Source organism: Lonchura striata, chromosome 6 (assembly GCF_046129695.1).
Source record: "Lonchura striata isolate bLonStr1 chromosome 6, bLonStr1.mat, whole genome shotgun sequence".
In the NCBI taxonomy this organism is placed as follows: Eukaryota; Metazoa; Chordata; class Aves; order Passeriformes; family Estrildidae; genus Lonchura; species Lonchura striata.
The window spans coordinates 53,883,055-53,904,620 of record NC_134608.1 but is presented as its reverse complement, the minus strand read 5'-3'; the positions used below and the strand labels follow the sequence as shown (position 1 = coordinate 53,904,620).

General features: G+C 54.2%; 1 protein-coding gene across 1 annotated transcript in view; it reads left to right on the top strand.

Annotated features, from left to right (window-relative positions):
• Positions 1 to 21,566, top strand: part of KDM2A (lysine demethylase 2A) — a 33,583-nt gene that overhangs the window by 9,276 nt on the left and 2,741 nt on the right. Inside the window, exons 4-19 of the mRNA XM_021555935.3 lie at positions 5,480 to 5,618; positions 6,220 to 6,298; positions 7,473 to 7,519; positions 7,633 to 7,811; positions 8,564 to 8,670; positions 8,968 to 9,061; positions 9,533 to 9,686; positions 10,385 to 10,500; positions 10,615 to 10,741; positions 11,555 to 11,976; positions 16,613 to 16,696; positions 18,306 to 18,572; positions 18,681 to 18,812; positions 18,891 to 18,980; positions 19,546 to 20,258; positions 21,212 to 21,375. Of these exons, the coding sequence (XP_021411610.1) occupies positions 5,480 to 5,618; positions 6,220 to 6,298; positions 7,473 to 7,519; positions 7,633 to 7,811; positions 8,564 to 8,670; positions 8,968 to 9,061; positions 9,533 to 9,686; positions 10,385 to 10,500; positions 10,615 to 10,741; positions 11,555 to 11,976; positions 16,613 to 16,696; positions 18,306 to 18,572; positions 18,681 to 18,812; positions 18,891 to 18,980; positions 19,546 to 20,258; positions 21,212 to 21,375 (2,914 nt within the window). The remainder of the gene's footprint in view (positions 1 to 5,479; positions 5,619 to 6,219; positions 6,299 to 7,472; positions 7,520 to 7,632; positions 7,812 to 8,563; positions 8,671 to 8,967; positions 9,062 to 9,532; positions 9,687 to 10,384; positions 10,501 to 10,614; positions 10,742 to 11,554; positions 11,977 to 16,612; positions 16,697 to 18,305; positions 18,573 to 18,680; positions 18,813 to 18,890; positions 18,981 to 19,545; positions 20,259 to 21,211; positions 21,376 to 21,566) is intronic.

The following is a 21,566-nucleotide window of genomic DNA, read 5'->3' as shown; positions in this document are numbered from 1 at the left end:
GAAATGCTGCCAGCCTTGCTCGTGATAGGAATCCCTCCTGGAGCTGGGAAACCTGGAAGGGCTCCAGTTTTCTGTAGATCCTCAGCCTGGTGCTTTGAGTCTGCCTCTGTCCAAGGATGTGCCACCTGGGATACGCCCATCCCGCACTCCAGGTTTTGAGAGAAATGGGAGGTGGTGAGGGGCATTAAACATGAGTTAAGCTCAGTGGTTCCTCTTGTCCTGGGTCTTTCGAGGGGATTATGACTGTTCTTTAGATTCTAAGCGGTGCCTCCCACAGCTGGGGGAGCAGGGAGTCCAGGATTGAAGGTGGGAGAGGCACAGAGGGCAGGAACTTGCTGCCTCTGTGCTGTGCTTGTGCTCCAGAGCTTAGAGCCCAGCCCAGGAGCTGAAGTGGGAGGTGCAGGCTTGGAGGGGAGAGGGATATAGAAAGGAAAAGCTCTTGAGCTTAAGATAAGCAGTGACCTGGCAGGCAGCTGATTGGGTGTCATAATCTTGGTGCCTTAGTTCTTCACACTCTATCTGGAAACACTGGCAAGGGAGGTTCTTCCTTGCATAGCCCGTTCTGGCAGTGGCACCTGCTGTGCCCTGGGTCTGTCTGATCACAGCCTGGCTGCTTCCCTGCTTGTCCATCCTCCTGTCAGGCTGCCTTGTGTCTTCCTGGAGAAATAAAAGTTCTTCTTCCCACTGCAAAAATTGCTGGGGATTCTCAGCACAAGGTCTCAGAGGCAGAATTCTGGACTTGTCTCAGGTACTTGCTGGAGATCAGAACACCCATAGAGAGATTTTAATGTTGCAGGTCTGGATTTATCTAGGCAATAGCCCCAGTTGTTTGCTGTAAAAATATGTGAGAAGTTAAATTCCTTAACTGAGGAGAGTTGAGCTGGTTGATTTATAATCAATTTGGGTATATTTCAGCAGAGTAAACCTGCAAAGGGGTGGGGTGAGGACGAAATGCAATGGTAGGTCACACTGTTCTATGGATACACTGGGAGCCAGGGAGAAGTTAAAACCTGCAACGAGGGGTGTTTGGGATTGGAAATGGAGGTGAAACTTTCCTGCATTCTTCCTGTCAAAGGTGTAGAAGAGGGTTGTGGAAGGCTTCACATGGGCAAGCTGCTCTGTAAAGATGAAAAGCAAGAGGGGTCCTCTGGTCTCCTGAGGGGGAAGGAGCTGTGGCATAAAAGGAAGAGGTTCCTGGTGACTGGGAGATGGAGCTGAGGGAGGGGATGGCAGCAGACAGGACAGGAAGTGACTAAAATACTGTGGTGTGTGTTGGTTTTATTCTTTAAATACATGAGGCTCTTTCAGCGAAAGGACAGCTTGTTCTTTTTTTCAAATGTGACCTTGTACTCGTTCTTCCCTCAAAAAAAACCTCACAGGAGAGGAGTTTTGTGGCTCTCTTCAGCTGACTGTCAGCTCCTTTGCTGTTGGAGGGAGCTGTACTCCATGGAGGCAGTGCTTGCTGTTGAAAAGAGGTTTCCAAGGAAGGGTTTTAGAGAGTGCCACTGTGGAGATTCATGAGGCATTTTCCCTGGAATCCTTGGATGAAGGAGAATGCAGGTGAAAGAATCAGAATAGAAGGGATAGCTGTCAGCAGGATTAATATTCATGCTTCCTATTTTCTCCATTAATTGAATGGTACCCAGGAGGGTCAGTAAGAAGTGGTGAGGGACAGCTATCTTAGGTGGGAATTGCTGGCTGTCTGGTCTTGGAGGATGAATAAAGTGCCTTTATCTTGACCCTGCCTGACACAGAGAGAAAAGGTTTGAACCACTTGTCAGTTCTTCCTTAGTAAAACTCTCAGCAGGATGAAAAATGCCTGAATCCTAAGAGAAAGCTGGGAAAACTAGGTGATATTTAAATACTGTTGCTTAATACTGAATGCTGAGGTTGTACCACAGATAATGTAATGTGCCTGACTCTGTGCCCTTGCTTCACTGGAGCTGAACTTCACTCAGAACGTTGTCAGAGGTGGCAGTTTTGGAGACATCTGCTGATCTCATTTTGGGAAGCTGTTTGTCCCTGGCTGAACTGGTTGATACTGGAAGGTCTCCCAGTAGTGGAGTCACTCCTGGGAAGAAGCGATTCTAGTCTAGGCCCAGGACTGTGAGTTGCTGATGTTCTCTGGATGGGCTGTAGAAATGTGCTGGGAAGAGATACTCAGCCAGCCTCATCCCCAGCACAGGCTGTGGGACAAGGGTAGCCAGCTCTTGTTGGGAAGTTGTCAAACTTGGTGTTGTCAGAAGGATTGACACAGCTCTGTGTGTGCAATAGTGGCAAGGTAAGATTGGCATTAGCTTGTCATGGCTTTGCAGGTGTCACCTGTAGCCAGTTATTTATCCAGGCAGCAATTTCCTGTGTGGCACACCAGAGAAGAAAGGGGGTTTTGGAGCATCTACTGAGCACATCTGTCCTCGATACAGAGACCCAGTTTGGGGACATGGGGTCTGTGGTTTGTGTCACTGTGCTGTGAGGAAGCTGCAGACTCCAGGAGGGGAAAACTCCCGCAGATGCTGCCTCTCCCATAACGCATGCCTGGAAGCACAGAAGCCTTTCCTTCCTCCTGCCTGCTCTGGGGCCCTGAAATACTGTTTTTCCCCACCCTTCCAAGACAACAATGACTTGAAAGCAGTGTGGCCCTGGCCGGGTCCTAGGGGATGGGAGCTGTTTGCATTGTGCTTTTGGGTCCCCAGCCATGGCTGGGATCCTGCTCTCCTCATGCTGGGCCAATTAGGAGGCCAGACTCTTCCCTGCCCACAGGAACAGGCAAAGCTGATCTGCCTGGGAGCTGGAGGGGGTTTGTGGCTGATGCTTTGCTGATGACAGGAGCAATAGACTTTGGAATTTGCTCTGCTGGAGGACACAATCCCCTTCCTTCTGTGTTTGCATCCCAGTTTCCTCATTGCAAAGGGATTCAAGTTTAAGGTGTTCCTGCCTGTTTCCTGGTGTTTGCACATCTGTGGTGTGGCTGCCTTATCGTGGAGTGGTTTGGATTGAAGGTTCCAACCTGTTTGCTTTGGAGGCTGTTCTGCAAAGGAGATCTGGGAAAAGAGTCTGAACAGGGCCCTGATCCCACAATGCATCTCCAGCATCCACCCGTGGCACCAAGAGGATCCGAATCTGGCCCAGCCACATGGTCACATTTCTGTTGAATGAACTGCTCTACAAATCCAGAGCCTGGCTTGGTGCCACTTCCAGGAGGACAGATAATGCCTGGTCATCGTGTCTGTGGCTGGAGCTGCATTCCAGCCTGGATATCCTGAGGTTCATCCTCAAGTGGGACTCACCTGAGTTCCAGCCCAGTACAGTAACTCCTGCTCCTGGTTAAGTGTAGCCAAGAGAGTCATATATAATCTATTAAGGAACTGGTTTGGACATAGCCTTTTCTTGCCAGATTTTCCATGCCAAACATTTTCCTCCCAAAAGGTGAGGTTTTGAATCCAGCAAAGTCAAAGGACTTTCCCCCTAAAATTGAGTGTCTGGAGAAAGGGAGCAGGTCAAGAAGCAATTTGGTCCAGCAGTGAGCAGGACCCACTCGATCCCAAAGCAGGTGAGATCAGGGACTGCAGAATCCTCCTCTTCATTGTGCACATCCTGTCTCTGACAGAGCTGCCTGCTGGGATCTGTAGTCTTGACTTGCCTCGGACTGGGAAGAGTAAAACGTTGGTCATTCTGGAAGGTGATTCACATCCTTGCCTGGCATAGGTGTGTCTTAAACTTCCCTGGTGTCGTTTAGTAAGGAACAGGATGAATTGGGCCTTTTCCCAAAATGCTGGGTTCTTCAGGAAAAGCTGAGTTTGAGGTTTGCTCATTGTCCCTAAATCCTGCACAGGGCAGACCCCTCTCTGCTCTGTGCCCTCATTTTAAAGCTGAGTACTATGCAAGCTTCATGGATTCCATGATTTTTAAGGAAAAGTGCTTTATGAGGTGGGCTAATCATCCATTATAACACAGTTATAACACCTCTGTGTCTTTAACTCCAAGTTCTGATGCATCCCCTTGGAAGGGCCAGTCTCGGTTTAAAGGCAGAGTGAACATTTGGGAGTTCCAGTTTTTGGTGTGTGCAGCCCAGCTTTAGTAGTGCGAAATTCCAAGTGTTCCCAAGGAATGGGTCATTTCTGCTGGTGTCATTCCCATATGTCTGTACTTTTAGAATGCATTTTCCTGCTTTTATAAAAGTGTCTCTGTAAAGTGAGTTTCTTTGTTGTTAAGAACTGGGAGATCCCACTCATCTTTAGAGGATGGCCTAAGACAAAGGACAGCAGCCATTTTCCAGATTGTTTAAACCTTGGGGCCATTGAACAGACCCTGGTTGAAGTGCCCCATTCAGGAGAAGCCAATTGTTCATGCCCGGCTGATGAGTGTTTGTTTGTGCCCCTGTGCTCAGGTTTTTGGGAAGGGGGTTGGAAAGCTGAGCACCGTCAATGGGCTGTTAACAATGGGTGAGTGACTGTCTTGATGGCAGGGGAACTCCTTGTGCATCCATCAGTCTGCTTGAAACTTGGAGTTAAAATTAAATGTTGGAGGGGGTGGGGGAAAAGCCTTTTTTTTGTGTGTGTCCCTACATGCTCCTGCACTGGTTCATCTAATTAATCTAAAAAAAAATATTTAAAGCAGTACTTCTGTATGAGGGAGTCATTCCTCTTTCTCCAGTGAGGTTATCACAAGCTGGTTCTGGTGGTGTTGCTGGGGAGGTGATGCTGCCCCTCCTTACTGCAGGCAGGTGCCAGCAGCTGTGTCACCTCCTGCCCCATCCTGTCCCTGGCTGTCTGCTGGCCCAGCAGTTGGTGTGCATGCTTGATAATGGGAGCATCCCTAATTAGGGGAAAGCAGCTTGGCTAATTCAGAGCAGGTTTGCCTTTTATCTGATGGGATTTGGGAGCATTCCCACGAAGGGCTCTGCTCTCTAGCCAGGTGGCCAGCAGCTGGGGACAGTAATTTCTTCCAGATCCAGTAATGCCAGAAGAGGATGTCTGTCAGGAATCCCTGTACAGATGTGCTTACAAGATCCTCTAAGAAAAGTGTTCCTCCTTCCACTCTGCTATTCTTCCCCACACAAACAAGGGAATAAACCAGCTTTTGTGTACAGGCACAGCCAAAGATGAAAACTTGAGAATCTTTTTTTTTTTAATCATTGGTGTTCTGGTAGAGATTTAAATTCACAAGTGTCTTTACCTCCAGTGCAGCAAAATACTGCTGCACCTGTAAAACTGGGGAACTGATTCTTTGCCTCTGTTATACTAAACTCTCTTCCCTCCTCCCATACTTAGAATTCATTAGGAGTGATCATATAGCCCAATTAGCACAAATCTGGATGGAGGAGGGGCAAAGCTGCTGTTTCAGTGGTATGTTTTGGGTTCAGGACAGACCTGGGCTCCCCTAGAGGCCGTGGCTGAGCTGTGTTAGGTTGGGATGAGGCTCTGGTTGTTCCTCCTGCTCCATGGCCATAACTTCTCCCTTCCCGGTGTTCTCCCCTCAGCGTGGCACAATGAGGCGGCGTTATGAGGACGATGGCATCTCCGATGATGAGATTGAAGGGAAGAGGACGTTTGACCTCGAGGAAAAGCTGTCCACCAACAAGTTCAACTCCACTTTTGTAGTCTTCATGGAAGGCAAAGGTTTGTCTTGGGGCTGCTGGTCCCAGGGAGTGTGTGTGGGGAATGGCATGGAAGCTGCTCGTTCCAGAGAGCATGGAGCCAGTCTGCAGCTTGCTGAGACACATGGCAGCCAGGAATGGGAGGGTTTGCCTGGGTCAGCACCTGTAATTGCAGCCACGTGTCTACCAGATCCTTAATTCAAGGATTGTGTGGGATGTCTCCCCTTCCTTTCAGCACGCACACAGCTCCGTGGGATGGCTTTTCATCGCACAGCCCCTCATGAGGATTTACTGGGAGGGAGGAGCATTTCTGCAAGGCATCTCTTGCTTGGCTCTGAGCTTCCTAGGGAAGCCAGCACCAAAATCCAGGCTGTTCACCTGTCAAGAGCAGCCTGTTGGAGCAAAGCCTCCTTAGGGGCCCTGTCTGAGGCTTGTCAGTAACACACACCCTGCTGCCTCTCAGAACTGCTGCAAAGGAGTTCCAGGATTTCTGAAGGAGTGTGGAAAAGTGAGGAGCAGGGTTGGACTAGGGATCTCCAGAGATCATTTTAAACCTGAGCATGTGTATAATACTCTGAAGGAGTTTCTCCTAAACCTTCCCTCTTCTTGTCTCCCCACACCAGACTTCACAGTTGAATACATCCAGCGGGGTGGCCTGCGGGACCCACTCATCTTCAGGAGCTCAGACGGCCTGGGGATAAAGTAAGTGCTGAGAGACTCTGGCCCAATTTCTTCATCTCTCTTCACTGTGTGGGATCTGATCCTGGCTCTGCCAAGCTGGTTTGACTGTAATGTCCACGCTGTTTTTTATGTGCAGTGGCCAGAGAGACATATCTTCCAGCTCAGTTATCCCGTTCTTCCTAGACTGTGTGGACGAAAATGAAAGATTGAATTGGTTGTAGGTGATCAGAATTCCACCAAATGTCTGGGAAGTCCAACTGCTGCTCTGATGCAACATCTGGCTGGGTTTCTTTCCTAGTAACATAGGCATCTATTGCCAGAGAGTCAAACAATTTGTAGTATTTCTGGCATTTTCTAGAATTACAAACTGATTTTCCAAACTTCTAAACTACTGTCTGCCTCTCTTGCTGCAGTACAGCCATTGAGGTTTGCAGCTCTAAGTGTAAACTGGGTCAGTGTTTTTGGGGTTGATTAGAGGAATAAATGACCCCTCACAAACTTTCAGAGCTAGTACCAGCAGCACTGCTCCAAAGTCCCTCAGCCATGAGGTTCTGTGGCTGTGAACAGATGGGTGACATCTCATCTAGTGCACAATGTTCTGTGCTGGGGTGAATTGGATAGGAAGTCGTGCCAGGCTCAGTTTAACTGCTGGATGACTTGGGAGTGTAAAGATTTAATACTGGGTATTTTAGTGTGACTGAAACTGGATTTCTCCTGAGCTTTTGGATATTTCTCTGGGTCAAGAGCTGCTCGAATGGCTGCCAGCCTGCTCTGCCTGTGACAGCAGTGTTTGTACAGAGAGGGGTGCCAGTACAAACATTGGAGTGGTTCTGCTGTGTCAGTGGAATATACTGTGTGTCCTGCTCCAGCCGTGCCTTTGGATTGGGATAATTCACACGAGCAGCCTTTAAAACGAGAGCTGGGATTGCTCAGTTCAAGGCCTCTCCTGGCTCCTTTGCTAGAAGCCACTGTAAAATGGCTCTGGAGATGGTACATCCTATTCCCAACCCTGCTTCCTGAGCCAAAAGTTTGTCCTAGTGTTTCACCCCAGTCCTGTGCCCCCAGAGATCCTCTTCCATGGCCTTCTCCAACACCAAAACAGCACAGATGTACCTTCAGGGTGCCAGTTCCTGGGTCACAGGGTGTGCAGCCAGAAGCACTCGATGGTCTTTTTAGCCAGATGTTTGTCCCACAGGATGCCAGATCCGGACTTCAGCGTGAACGATGTGCGGCTGTGTGTGGGTAAGTGTTCGGAGCCACCCTGCACTCGCTTGTGTGCCTGGGCTCTTTGAGGATCTCACCTCCTGGAGTCTGTGGTGCACTGGAACAGTTCAGTGACGTGTCTGTCGTGGCAGGGAGCCGGCGGATAGTGGATGTGATGGATGTGAACACGCAGCGGGACATCGAGATGTCCATGGCACAGTGGGCACGCTACTACGAAACACCAGAGGAGGAGCGGGAGAAGCTCTACAACGTCATCAGCCTCGAGTTCAGCCACACCAAGCTGGAGAACCTGGTGCAGAGACCTGCTACGGTGAGTGAGGCTCTCCCTCCCACAGGGATCTGTTTTCCCTGGAAATACGGAGGTGAGGTGCAGCCTGGCATTGTGATGTGGAAAGAGGGGCTGCTCAGAACACACATGGGCTCAGCAGGGATGTCAGCCTGAATGCTGCTGGAGCTGATCTCTTAGTCAGGCTGTGGTGACCATGGCCAAGTCCCTGGCATGTCACTCTGTGGAGAGATAGCCTGTTCATTGACTGTCAGTAGTTAGAAACATGGAAGTCTGAACTCTGCACAGTGTGGCAGGGAGGATTCCTGATGCAAAATGCTGGCATCTCTGAGGGCAGAGGAGGCCAAGACTGGAGGTATGCTGGAAGAGGGGCAGGAAGCTGTTTTGTGCTGGGAAGATGAGCTGTGGGATGTGAGATTGATGGGATGAACATTTCAAACTACCTCTGCAGTCAGCAGAGTGGAAGTGGCAGCTGTGTGGGGCCAGTTATTTCTCTCTGTTAACTGCAGAGGGAACCTTGACATCTGGCTCTCCTGAAGCTTTGGGAAGTGAATCTCACCCCTAGGAGATGCTGTCTGACATATTTTCTATGGAAGTCCCTAGCTGGCATCTGAACACATGATCCTAAGTGCTTTATGTGTAGGAGTGTCCCAGTAGCACTGGGAAAGTTTCTGGGTGTGGAGAAGGACCAAAAAGGGATTTGCCAGCCTGGGGTAGCAAAAGGTTTTGCTGTGCCCCTTTTTTCTCTGCTCACGTCTCCTACTTTTGTGCTGTAGGTGGATTTGATTGACTGGGTTGATAACATGTGGCCCAGGCACCTGAAGGAAAGTCAGACAGAGTCTACCAATGCCATCCTGGAGATGCAGTACCCAAAGGTGCAGAAGTAAGTGAATTCATGAGCTGTGGCAGGCAGCAAACAATCTGTTGCAGGAAAACTGCCCAAGGGAGCAGCAGTGTGTACCAAGGGGAAGGGGGATGAGCAGTCTCCCAGCTTATTTTTGTGGGTTACACTTGCAAGGCCACTGCAGTCACTCATTGAATCCCTTTTAGCTGAGTGGCTTGTGACACTGCTCTGAGCCATTGGCCTGGGTTTGGGGGGAGCTATTTCCTTGGAATGTCATATCTGCTCCAAAGTGTGGATCACCATTCATTTTCACCTTCTCATCTTGTTTTCCACCAGATACTGTTTGATGAGTGTCAAGGGCTGCTACACAGATTTCCACGTGGACTTTGGTGGCACTTCTGTGTGGTACCACATCCACCGAGGGGGAAAGGTAGGACAGTGCTTATTGGGACAGTTATAGGTGCTTTAGGAAAGTGGCTGTTGGTCTGCTTTTGTGTAAATCCTTGAGGATGCAGGTCCCAGACAGCAAATTGAAATCTTTCCACCCTAAACTTACCTATATTGCATGGAGCTAGACAGATGCCCATCCCTAGTTCAGGAGTAGCTCTAACATGGTAAATCAAACTCAGCAAATCTTCTGGCCACTCTGGTGGCTTTCCTGGACTCTGTATCTCTTGACACTGATGTAAATCATGCCTTAAAAAGCATCACAAGCTCAGGCAACTTGTAGCACTCAGTGTGTCAGGCTGGGAAGGACGTTGCTTGTCCTCTCGAGGGGGGCAGCTGTTCCAGTCATTTTGCTGGGAAGTTCTCAGCAGGAGAGGCAAGGAAGAGATTCAGATGTTGGTGAGAAGCCATAGCTGTTCATTATGTGATGACTTACATGAGTCTTTATTTGCAGATCTTCTGGCTGATCCCTCCCACACCCCAGAACCTGGAGCTCTATGAAAACTGGCTTCTCTCAGGGAAGCAGGGAGACATTTTCCTTGGGGACAGAGTGTCAGAGTGCCAGCGCATCGAGCTCAAGCAGGGCTACACATTTGTCATCCCCTCAGGTACCCTCAGGGTGGGCAGGGGCATCCTGGTCTTGGCCATGGTTGTGGTAACACTGAAACTCCTGGGACACTGGCAGGATTTAGCTCCCTCATGAGTCACTGGAAGAGGGAGATGTGATGTGGCTCTGTCCTCTTGCTTGCCACCTACCAAAACATGTCTGTGATGGCATTGTGGATCCAGCCCAAGTGTTAGGAAAGCTGTGGCTGGCTCGCATCACATTTGATTAATTATTAAAGGAGGCTTTCCCAGATCCTGTCGTGTTGACACATGGAACAGTGTAGGTTCAGGAGAGGCTGGCCCAGGGCAGCTCCTCAGCTTCCTAGGTGTCTTATGTCACAGCTCTGCAGTGGTGACACACAGCAGGACGAGGAGCAGAAAACACCAGGGATTGCACATCTCGCTCATTTGAGTCCTGTTATCACAACTGACACTTCTTCTGAACTGAGTGGCTTTGCCTTAAGGAAACCCATGCTGGAATTCCCCAAATGTTGGGCTTGGCTGGATTGCTTAGTCTTAGAGATAAGGAGTGGAACTTGAATTATTTTGAAGGTGTTTAGAGTGTTGGAACAGACTTCAGAAGGCTGTTTCCCTTGGTGCTAGGCCTAACACAGTTAGGAAACAATCTAGGATGACACCAGGGTGACAAAAAGTTGTGCAAGATGGATCAGAAGAATTCTTCCAACTCTTTCTCCCCAAGGTTGGATCCATGCTGTGTACACTCCCATGGACACGCTGGTTTTTGGCGGCAACTTCTTACACAGCTTCAACATCCCTATGCAGCTCCGGATCTACAGCATTGAGGACCGCACACGGGTAAGAACCTGTGGGAGACCCATGCTGGACACTGGGCCACGCCTGGTGTGGCATATGCCATCTGAGAGCAGCAGTGGGAAGGATGTCTGACAGATCCTCTTGCCTGTTTTGCAGGTCCCAAATAAATTTCGTTATCCCTTCTATTACGAGATGTGTTGGTACGTGCTGGAGCGTTACGTGTACTGCATCACCAGCCGCTCCCACCTGACCAAGGACTTCCAGAAGGAATCCCTCAGCATGGGTAAGTGCAGCCCTTATTCCTTCCTTACCCCTATCCAACAGGCTTCTTACCCTCATGCTGGGGCACTGGCTCAGCAGCGTGCCAAGCAGGGGAGGGCTGGGTGGGGACTTTTTTTGGGCATGAAGTCACAACCACCCAGACTTTTGCTTCCTCCTATGGCCCTGCAGCAGCCCAGGTTCCTCACAGCTGTGAAACCAGCACACAACCACTTCAGAGCCTTACACAGAAGAGATGGGGGGAGGTTGCAGTGATCACCACGGTGCTGTGGGCAGGAATTCTCTCTGACTGGCCAGGGCCTTCTGTACACAGGGTTTGAGGGGCTGACACAATTACTTGGAGGGCTCAGCGACCTCATGGTCATGAGTGAGTCCACATCTTCTTTATCGCATCATGAAGGCAGCATCAAGATCCTGAGCCCTCAGCTGAAGATCCCAAGCCCTCCAAAGCAAAATGAGGTTGAAGAGGGCTCTGAGCAACATTTTGTAGTGAAAGATGTCCAGGCCCATGGCACTGGGGTTGGGCTAGATGACAGTCCAGGTCCCTTCCAACCCAATTCAATGAAATTCAGTCTAGGACATGAAATTCAGTCTAGGGCATTTGCTATTTCTTCCTCTGACACCTTTTTCCATATGTGGTGCCCTGCATTCCCACAGACAAGCCAGGAATGGGAAGTGTTTAGCTGTTCTTTTCCAGCTTCTCTGTTCCTTTCACCTCATACAAACCTGTTGCTCCAGCATCCCTCATGACTGGGGTGATCCCACTAAACACAGAACACTTCCTGTGATTGCTCTCCCTGTTTCTCCATCATGGCAGATATGGAGCTGAGCTCATCAGACTCCGTGAACATGGAAGAGGAGGAGGAGGAGGAGGATGATGAGGATGCAGCAGGGAAGGAATCCCGGCGCCCCATGACCAGGAGGTCCATTCTCACCAGCCCCATTGCCAACGGTGCCAACGTGGACTATGACGAACTGGGCAAGAGCTGCCGGAGCAGCCTGCCGGGGCTCAAGAAGACCCCATCCATAGACTCTTCCGACTCCAGCCGGGGCTCCCAAAACGGCCAGGCCTGGGACCCAAGTGGGGGCAGCCCCCGCAAGAGCAGGAAGGTGCACCTGACCCAGTTTGAGCTGGAGGGGCTGCGCTGCCTCGTGGACAAGCTGGAGTCACTCCCTCTGCACAAGAAGTGTGTTCCCACTGGCATTGAGGATGAGGACGCCCTCATCGCTGATGTCAAGGTAGGCCTGAGCGAGTGCAAAGCACTTCCTACGAGGAAACTGGGCTTCATCCTCACCCTACCCCTGTCCTGGGGCAGGATTGGTGTCCTCCTCTTCCTCTGTGTGAGGCTGATGTTACACCTGAGTGACATCCCTGGGATTTGGGGCTGGGAAAGCAGGAGGGTGGCTGCACTCTGGCTGGATCCCTTATGGGTGTCAGTGCAGGAGTGCTCATGGCTGATGCAGTTCACTTCCAGTTTTGGCCGTGGATGCTGTGACAGTTGGAGCCTTTTCCTTGCCCCGGGTGGATTTGGCTTTGTTCCTTTGAGTTGTTTGCCCAGGGTGTGACCTGGAGTTATGAGAGTCAGTTATTTTGGGCTGGTGAGGGTTGTTTGGATTTTATTTGCCTTCACCTGTTGAGCTGATCCAATGAGCTTTGGTGTTCTAGCTGTTTCAGCACTGAAGTGGGAATGTCAGCTTCACTCTATCCCCAGAAATCCATTTTAGTCCCTAAAAAGTTACCTTCTGCTCCCCTCCATGCTGTTGGTGTTCTGTACAGCTGCTTGCCCGTACCAAAGCTGACATCCAGACACAGCCATGCATGTGTCCTTGTCTTTGCCATTGTTTTTATTTCCAAGTGCTGTCTCCTGATGTTTTTTGTGAGATGTTTCGGTAAATCCTGAGCTCTGCTGTGTTTGGAGCAGAGGGTGTGGCTCTGGGGTCTTGGTTGAAAGTCTAGGTGCTGTTACAGGTTGAATTTCTGGTTTTCTGTGGCTTTTCAGGCATCCTGTGTGTGCTGTGACCTTTGAGAATGTGATTGTATTTCTGAGCCCTGTATGGTGCTCTGGAGGAACCTGAGCTGTGGGCTCTGTGTTTCACCCTTGGGCTGATGAAAGGAGGCTGGTGTTGGGCGTTTTGAAGGCAGAGCCTTAAAGGTTGTTGGTATTCGGTTGGAGTTTGAGACCTGATCAAAGAACCTGTTTGTGTTTTGGAGGTAGTAAAGATGTGCCTGTGGTTTTGGTGTGACCAGGCCTCTGTGTCCGATTGTACCTCGCAGATGAGCTGTGGGTGACAGCCTTTGTGGTCCCAGACAACTTCCCTGAGGATTTGCTCCTTAAAGCTGGCCGTCCTTGGAGGTTTGGAAGTATCCTGAGCTGCAGGACTCCATTCCTCAGGACTGGCATCCTCAAGGCATCAAGGTCCTTAGTCACAGCCTGCAGTGGCTGGGGAAAGTGGGACAAGTTTGTCCAACCACAGAAAAGCTCTACTTTCAAAACCGATTTTCCACAGAGGTGATGGAAGTGGCCAGTACAAGTTGGCTTGTAAAGCTTGGGGAGGGCTTAAGACATTTCTAGCTAAAAGTTCTAACTGGGGCCTCCAATCTGCAGCAGGTGCTTTTGCCCTTGTGTCACCAGGTAAGGTCATTGATGGAGCTGGGATCTGGCCAAGCTGGAAGGCTGCACTTTGGTCTGTGCTCCCCATGGTCAGAACGTGGCATTTTCTCATTCAGACTTGCAGGCGTGCCACCTTGATCAGCCCATTCAGTGCCACCTTCTGCTATCCAGTGTCCCCAGGCACTCCAGGAGCAGGAAAATGCTGCCTTTTCCCACAGCCTCTTGTGTGGTTATCAGGATTTCAGGGTGTCTGTGTGTTGGGTCATGTGGAGAAATGTGTATCCTGTCACGAGTTCAGCTTGGAGCGTAACTTGGCGGGATATGCCACTTTGGATGTGACAATGTTGTGCTTTCAGCTCTGTGGCAGGAATTGTCTGAAAATTCTGTATGTGCAGTTCATTGGAAGGATCATTGACAAAAGAGGGAATTTCTGAGAGGTCCTGTTGTCTTTTGACTGCTTCTGTCCATGATTTCTGACCTCTCTGTGGTGGTTTCCATGACTGGTTTTGACAGGAGAATAGTCATGAGGCAGGTGACAGCAGGTCTAAAGCCAGGCCCCTGTGGCCAGGCATAAACAGGTTATATCTGAGCTGTGCATGGAGCTGTTGGAGCACTAAGGATTGTAGAAACAAAATAAGCCTCTCCCTGAAGTGCTGATCCTGTCTCCAGGACCTCCTCTCAAAACCTCTGGTGTGGCATTGGTCACTATCTGACTGGGCAATGGGCAGAGGGAGAATTTGGTGAGGACTGGGGATGGTATCCTCAGGGATGGGTGAGGAAGTTCAGGGTAGCCTGTCAGCTGTGCCGGGAAGGTCTCCCATGGTGGGATGGAATGCAGCACTGGTCACCGGGTCAGAGAAAGCCCATACCAGGGGCCGGAGGTTGTCACTGGTTGCACAGTTGGTGACAGTCCTGGAGCCAAGTCAGCATGTGACTGACTGGTTTCCTGGGAACACAAAGCTGGAGTTGCCTACAGACGCTTTGGATGCATCAGAAGTGGGAGCAGCCTCTGCTCCCCTGTGCTGTTTGGCTTTATTTCAGGAGTTTCCTCCATTTTAATTGCGATGTGTATCTGGGGGGCGTCTCGGGGGGGGGCTGGGATTGCTTGGGGACACCTTGATCGCCCAGAATGGATCTGTCCCCCTCTAGCGGTTTGGTCCCCGGTGCCTTTGGGAATGCGGCTGCTCCCAAACTTGGCCGGCGGGATGTTTGTCCCTCCAGGTCAGGAGTGTGGAGGTGCACACCCAGGGGGGAGCTGCGAGGGGGATGACCCTTGCCTACATTCCAAAGCCCCGCTCGCTTCCAGCGGGGTCTCCCAGATTCCAAACCCGCCTCGGAGCAGACAAAAGAAAGGGGCCGGGGAGGCTGGGCCTGAGCAGGACGGGGTAAGGGCTCTCGGCCACAATCTGCCCGGCCCCGGGGAGCCCGGCCCCGGGGAGCCCGGCCCCGGCCTCTCGGATTGCGGCGGCGGCGGGAGGGAGGGATCCCGGGGCGGCCGGTGGGCAGCGCCGCCCGGACCCTGCGCCAATCCCCGCCGTCCCGGCCCCTCCCGGCGCTGCAGCAGCGCGGCTCTGCCCTCCGCTTCCTCGCTCCCTTTTTCTCTTCTGCCATCTTCCCGTTGCAAAGCATTGCTGGGAACCGCATGTGGGTGACGCAGCAGCATTGTCTCCGGCTCAGGAAGCTGCCGCCGCCGCTGCCCAAGGGCTCGGGAGGAGCACGCGGCCGCCAGTGCGGCGGCTGGGGGCGGGGAGGAGCCGGGGGCGCTCGGGGCGGGGGGCGCAGCTGCTCCCCAGCCATGTCCCCGAACACCGGGGGTCCGGCCGGGGTCTGAGCCAGCCCCCGGAGGTGTCCGGGGAGAGGGGAGGGGGCCCCAGCCCTCACAGTGCGGGCACCGAAACAAAGAGGGCTCGGCAAACTTCACCCCAGAGTCTCGGCAGCTCCAGAGGCGCAAGGTCAGGCAGCTGGCAATGCTCGTGGCGCGGGGAGGGGACGCGGGGACGTTCCGGTCTCGGACAGGGTGGGAGGGGACCGCGGGAGGACTCCTGCTTCCCCGGAGGGGTCCCTGCCCGGTGCTTGGGCTCACCTCTCCCGTTCCCTGGGCGCTCTCGCCGGCACCGCTGCCGAGGCGCCCCTGCCGCGCAGGGTCCCCTTTGCCGCGTCCCGCCGGCCACGGCGCCGCGGGGCACGGGGGACCAGCGGCCTGTCGCCCAGCCCGGCTCCCAGCCAGATGCAGCCGCAGGACCGGGGAGCCCCCGCAGTCCCTCAGCTCCCTGGCAGGGAGCGTTCCTGAGCCGCCCCCACCCCTGCCCCGACCCCAGTGCCACGGGCAGGAGGACGCTGCCGTCCCACTATGTCCGTGTGGGAGCTCCGAGCCCTGACCTTTTCCCTCGGCTTGCGCTCGTGGGGAGGCGGAAGATCTGAAGGCGGCACGCTGCGCTGCCGGGGAGCCCAGGGGAGACTGCGGCTTCCTGCCTCCCCAGACACCCGGAAAACCGGGCAGGGGGCACACCGGGCACCCCCTACCCCGGCCCTGCCTGGCAGCAGGAAGCACCGCCCGCTGGGATGCCGGCAGGAGGCTCCTGCCTGCGTAACCATGGCAACGTCAAGTAAATAAAGCACCTTTGCAACCATAAATTCGGTGGGGAGTGGATGTGGGGAGGGGGCTGCGCTGGAGGGTGCTGAAAGGATTGGGCTGAGTGCGGGAGCTCCATGCACCGGGAGCAAGGGGCTGCTGTGCCGGAGGGCAGTGTGCCAGTCCAATCGATGCCCAGGGATCTTTCCCTCCAAGTCAAAGCCAAACCCCAAGGCAGTGCGGGGGAGCAGCTCTCAGCTACCGGCAGCTTGTGCCAGGCCACGGAGGGGGTGCTGGGGCATCACATCCTGCTCCTGCTGCTGCACTCTCCAGGCTGCCCTATGTCTGGGGGGGTAATGCTGATGAATTGTCCCCCCAAAATCCCCCCAGCCTGCCAAATCTTGGCGCTCTCCACTTCTACCACCACCCAGCACGGGGCCTCGGGGCTGAAATGCAGTTGATGAAAGCGCTGGTGCAGATCGACTCGACAGAGCTTGTCTGTCTCGTGGGGAGGAGGGATTGCTGGTTGCTGGCGGGCGTGGGGAGAGGAGGGCTCCTTCCCAGCCGCCTTTGAAGCATGCTGGCCTTGGCATCTGGTCAGAGCCTGCCTCGCTGGCGGGAGCTGTGTTTCCCTCTGCTCACACCTGTGCTTTTTGTCTCTCTGCTGTGTTCCCCCATCTCTCTCCATTAGCTGCTGTTGGAAGAATACGCAAACAGCGACCCCAAACTGGCACTTACAGGCGTCCCCATCGTCCAGTGGCCCAAGAGAGATAAGGTAGGAGCTGCAACAAGGGGACCCAGATGGGTGTCACGTGTTGAGTCATTTGCCAGGCCTGGGGTGTGGTGGCACTGCTTCCATACCCGCCTTGGGAGCAGTGCCAAAGCGGGATGTGGGTGCAGCCACCTTCACAGCCCTGCAGGCAAACCTAGTGATCTCCCACCATGCCAGTTATCCCAGCGCAGCTGATGGGTGGTAACCAGGTCAGCCTTGGCTGCTCCATGTTCTCCCCCCTTTGGTTGTGCTTGGTGAACAGGGAGCCTTGTTGTGGGAGGAAGGGGTGATCCTGCTCTCTTAGGAGCTCTCTGGACTGATAGGGAGAACCCTGGATGGCCTGAAGAATGTTGTGTATCAGGGAAGGCCTCACTATGGTAGGGGTGGGTGAGCTGTGGGGTTGGTGGTCAAGAGCAGTCCAGCCCCTCACTGTGAGGTGAATGTGTTCCTTGTGTCCCTGTCCCTGTTGTAGGATTGGGTCTTACAATGCCAAGCAAGGCAGCTCTCTCCCAGGAGTCTCTCCCTGCGGGTAGCAGCCAGCTCTTCAGCAGTGGGAGCTTTCCATGCATCCCTGCCTTTCCCTGTCCAGCTGTGCTCATAGTCCAGGACCCACAGCTGGGCTGCAGCCCAGGCTGAGCTCACCGGGCAGATGGAGGCACAGAGCAGCCGGACTTCCCCTCTGCAGTCTGCCTTCCTGTGGCCTGCCAGGATGGCTCCCAGGGGTCACTTCTTCCTTCCTGCCAGGAGATGGGTTCACAGGCAGGCTATGGGAAGAGCAGGACCCCATCACACTGGGAAGGGTGGGTAACACCCCGTTAGGGAGTCTGGACACAAATGAGCCTCTCGGATTGCCCTTGGGAGGTGCCTCTCTCTGCTTGCCTGCCCTGCCCAGAAGATCCAGAGTGATCTTTGTGCAGCACAAGCATCCTGGGCAGCTTTTCTAGGAGAAGTGACCTGGAGATGTGTGCAAGCTTTGGGTTACAGCACTCAGAGGCTTGGCACATGCCCAGCCCCATCCTTGGGAGCCTGCCCTTCCACAGGGCCATCAGTGTGGTGCACAACCCAGCACAGTCAGTCTCAGAAGGATGCTGCAGCCAGCAGATTTCCTGTGAGGGCTGATGGGATGCAGGGTGACAGCTGGAGATCTGTGCTGTCCTACCTGCACTGTAAAACGAGGAGGGTGTGGGTGTTCCCAGTGTCCCTCGAGCTCTGGAAAGAGCAACCAGAGCTGTCCCCTTGTGCAGAGTGACACAGTGAGGACAGCCTGGGTGGACTTTGTCATTCCTTGCCTGGGTAGGAAAGCATGGATGCTGTGGGATGCTTCTGGGACTCAGCAGCCCTTTCCAGACCCATGTGAGCACTAGCAGGGGGTGAGAGGAAGGGGAGCTCTTGGCGTGGGGTGGTGTGAGGAGTTAGGGAGTGTGCTTCAGGAGAAGTGGCAGGTCAGCGCTGATCCAGGCACCTTTGTCTGCAGAGTGCTGAGAGAGCAGAGCTGCCCTCTGACACATTATCTGCAGTCGTAGTGCGGGATCCAGGGATCAGAGCCTTCCGGATCCCAGCAGAAGGCAGCGCTTCCCTCTCCTCACCCAGTTCCCTCTCTCCTTGTTGCCAGCTAAAGCTCCAGACCCGGCTGCGGGTGCGCCTGCCCACCATCCCCATCACCAAGCCGCACACCATGAAGCCAGCACCGCGCCCAACTCCCGTCAGGTCCACGGTGTCTCCCATCGTGTCGGGCGCCCGGCGGAGGCGAGTGCGGTGCCGGAAATGCAAGGCCTGCATGCAGGGCGAGTGTGGCATGTGCCACTACTGCAGGGACATGAAGAAGTTCGGTGGGCCCGGCCGCATGAAGCAGTCCTGTGTCCTCCGGCAGTGCTTGGCGGTGAGTCCAAGTCAGATTCCTGGGGGATAGCTGGTTGCTAGTCCATGGGAAGGAAAAGAGGAAGGCTGTCCGACCATGCCCTGGTGTCAGCCCTGCTTTCCTTTGTAGCCCAGGTTGCCTCACTCGGTCACGTGTGCACTTTGTGGGGAGGTGGATCAGAACGAGGACTCACAGGACTTTGAGAAGAAGCTCATGGAGTGCTGTATCTGCAATGAGATCGTCCACCCTGGCTGTCTGCAGGTGAGCAGGGCACATACTGGGCAGAGGGGGGCTCTGCTGTAGGGCTGGGCTGCTGCTGACCCCCTCCTCTTGTTGCAGATGGATGGGGAAGGGCTGCTCAATGATGAGCTCCCCAACTGCTGGGAGTGCCCCAAATGCTACCAAGGTGATGACACAGAGAAGGGCCAGGTAAGGAGCAAGGTGAGGATCTGTGTCCTCCACTCCTCCCACTGGATCCTGCCAGGGATGTATTTAACCAGCTTGGGGTGGGGGGACAGTGATCAGTGAGAATGAGAACCATGGGGGTGCAGCACTTGAGGGCATGAGCATGTTCTACTGCAATGCGGTCCTGAAATATTCCACTCTAAGAGACACCGGACTGTTAGGCACAGAGTGGAAGCCATCCCCAACCTCAAAGGATGCCCTTTTTGAGAAGGGGTTAGGAAAATGTTTGTTGCTGATGTGGGTGGACTTTGATATTTGTGGTACTTAGATGACGTGTGAGGAAGAAGTTACTGTGAGGGTGGTGAGACCCTGGCAGAGATTGACCAAAGAAGCTGTGGATGCCCCATCCTGGGAAGTGTTCAAGGCCACGTTGGATTGGGCTTGGAGCAAACCTGTATCTAACCCAAACCATTCTATGATTTCACTGGGCACTGCTGTGCAGGTCCTGGTGTTTCCCTGGGGAGGAAGAAAAGAGGAAGACCTTCCCCAGGCCTCATTCCCGCTAACCAGCCACCCCCATTCCCCGCAGAAGCGGAAGGTGGAGGAGAGCGATGACGACACGGCACAAGCCAAGGTGCTGCGGCCCCTGCGGAGCTGCGAGGAGCCCCTGACCCCCCCGCCCAACTCGCCCACCCCGATGCTGCAGCTGATCCACGACCCCGCGTCCCCCCGTGGGGTGGTGACACGCTCGTCCCCGGGGGCCGGGCCCAGCGACCACCACAGTGCCAGCCGGGACGAGCGCTTCAAGCGCCGGCAGCTGCTGCGGCTGCAGGCCACGGAGAGAACCATGGTGCGGGAGAAGGAGAACAACCCCAGCGGCAAGAAGGAGCTGTCAGAGGTGGAGAAGGCCAAGCTGCACGGCTCTTACCTCACCGTGACGCTCCAGCGCCCCACCAAAGATGTCCACGGCACTTCGATTGTCCCCAAGCTCCAAGCCATCACAGCCTCCTCGGCCAACCTGCAGCACTCGCCACGTGTGGTCGTGCGCCACGCGCCCGCCAGGATACCCCTGCGGAGTGGGGGCGACGAGGAGGCGGCCGCTGAGGAAGAGGAGGAGGACGAGGAGGAGGAGGACGAGAACGCGGAGGAGGGGGGGGCGGCCCGGCTGAACGGGCGTGGGGGCCGGGCGCAGGAGGGCGAGGAGAGCTGCGTCCAGCGCGAGGTCTGGATGTCCGTGTTCCGCTACCTCACCCGCAGGGAGCTCTGCGAGTGCATGCGGGTGTGCAAGACCTGGTACAAGTGGTGAGTGTGGGGACACGTCCTGGGGCTGGGGGTACATCTGTGGCGGACACCCGGAGGGAGCAGGGGGAAGGATGTCGCCTCAGTGCCTTCCCATCGCTCCCCAGAACCAGGCAGTGTCATTGTATCCACCCTGTTGCCTCTGCCATGTGTGTTCCCATCTCTGTTGTTCCCTTCTGCCTTCCTCCTGTCCCCTCAGCTGTCCCCTGCTGTGTCCTTGTGAGGTGCCAGTGCCCTTCCCTCACCCATCACGCTGATGGTGCTTGCCCTTCCTGGCCTCCCTTGCTGCCTCGCCTCCTAGCAGGCAGGGAAGGCAGGCTGAGGCGGGATGGCTTTACTGGCTGGAAACGCCTCTGGGGACAGCAGGCCCGAAGACAATGCTGGCACCGGGACAGCTGTGCATGGAGGGCTTGGGAACAGATGGGAATGGAAACTGGGAGGTTTCTAACAGCCGAGCAGCAGGCATTGCCTGCTTTGATCGGCAGCTGGTGGCAGTGGTGTGGTGGAGGAGTGTCCCCTTGCCTGCACCTTCAGGGACTCAGCTAAACTGCCATCGGGTCCTGGCTCTCCACAGGCTCCCATGGGAGATGATGAGTTTGCTCCTGGTGAAGGAGTGAGCTCTGCTGGGGCTGTGGGGTGGGACACTCAGTGTTTTGCCTGCTGGGAGTAAGGATCCTTAAGATCAGGAGAATCACCCAGAGCAGGGCAAGCAAGCCTGCAGCTGCAACTTGGAGTTTTGTGGCAGAAAAACCTTGCTGGGGCTGCACCAGGTGGCCTGACGCCTTCAGCAGCCTCCCATGTTTGGGGAAATCTATGGAAACCAGGAGGAACAGCCTTGTTCTGTGGCTGGGGCCACACCAGGGCTGGGCTCGTTTCGGGAGCCAGGCAACCTGCTGGCTGTCTATTATCCCATAGTACTTTTGGGACTCAACTTTCAGCTTTGCCCTTGTCCCCAGGTGCTGTGACAAGAGATTGTGGACAAAGATAGACTTGAGCAGGTGCAAGTCCATCACCCCGCAGGCGCTGAGTGGCATCATCAAAAGGCAGCCGGTCAGCCTTGACCTCAGCTGGACCAATATCTCAAAAAAACAGCTTACATGGCTCGTCAACAGGCTGCCAGGTGAGTGTGGGCTGGGGAGGGGTCCCTGCCTCTGCCACCAGCCTGTTCCAAGGCTTCCTGAGGGCTGGGTCATGGGGAGAGACAAGCCTGAGAGCTCCTGGATGCCTGGGTCTCATCACCCAGCAAGTGTCCCACCCCAGGCAGGGAGGGGACCTGCATCCTCATGTGCCTGGAAAAAGATGGTGGAGATC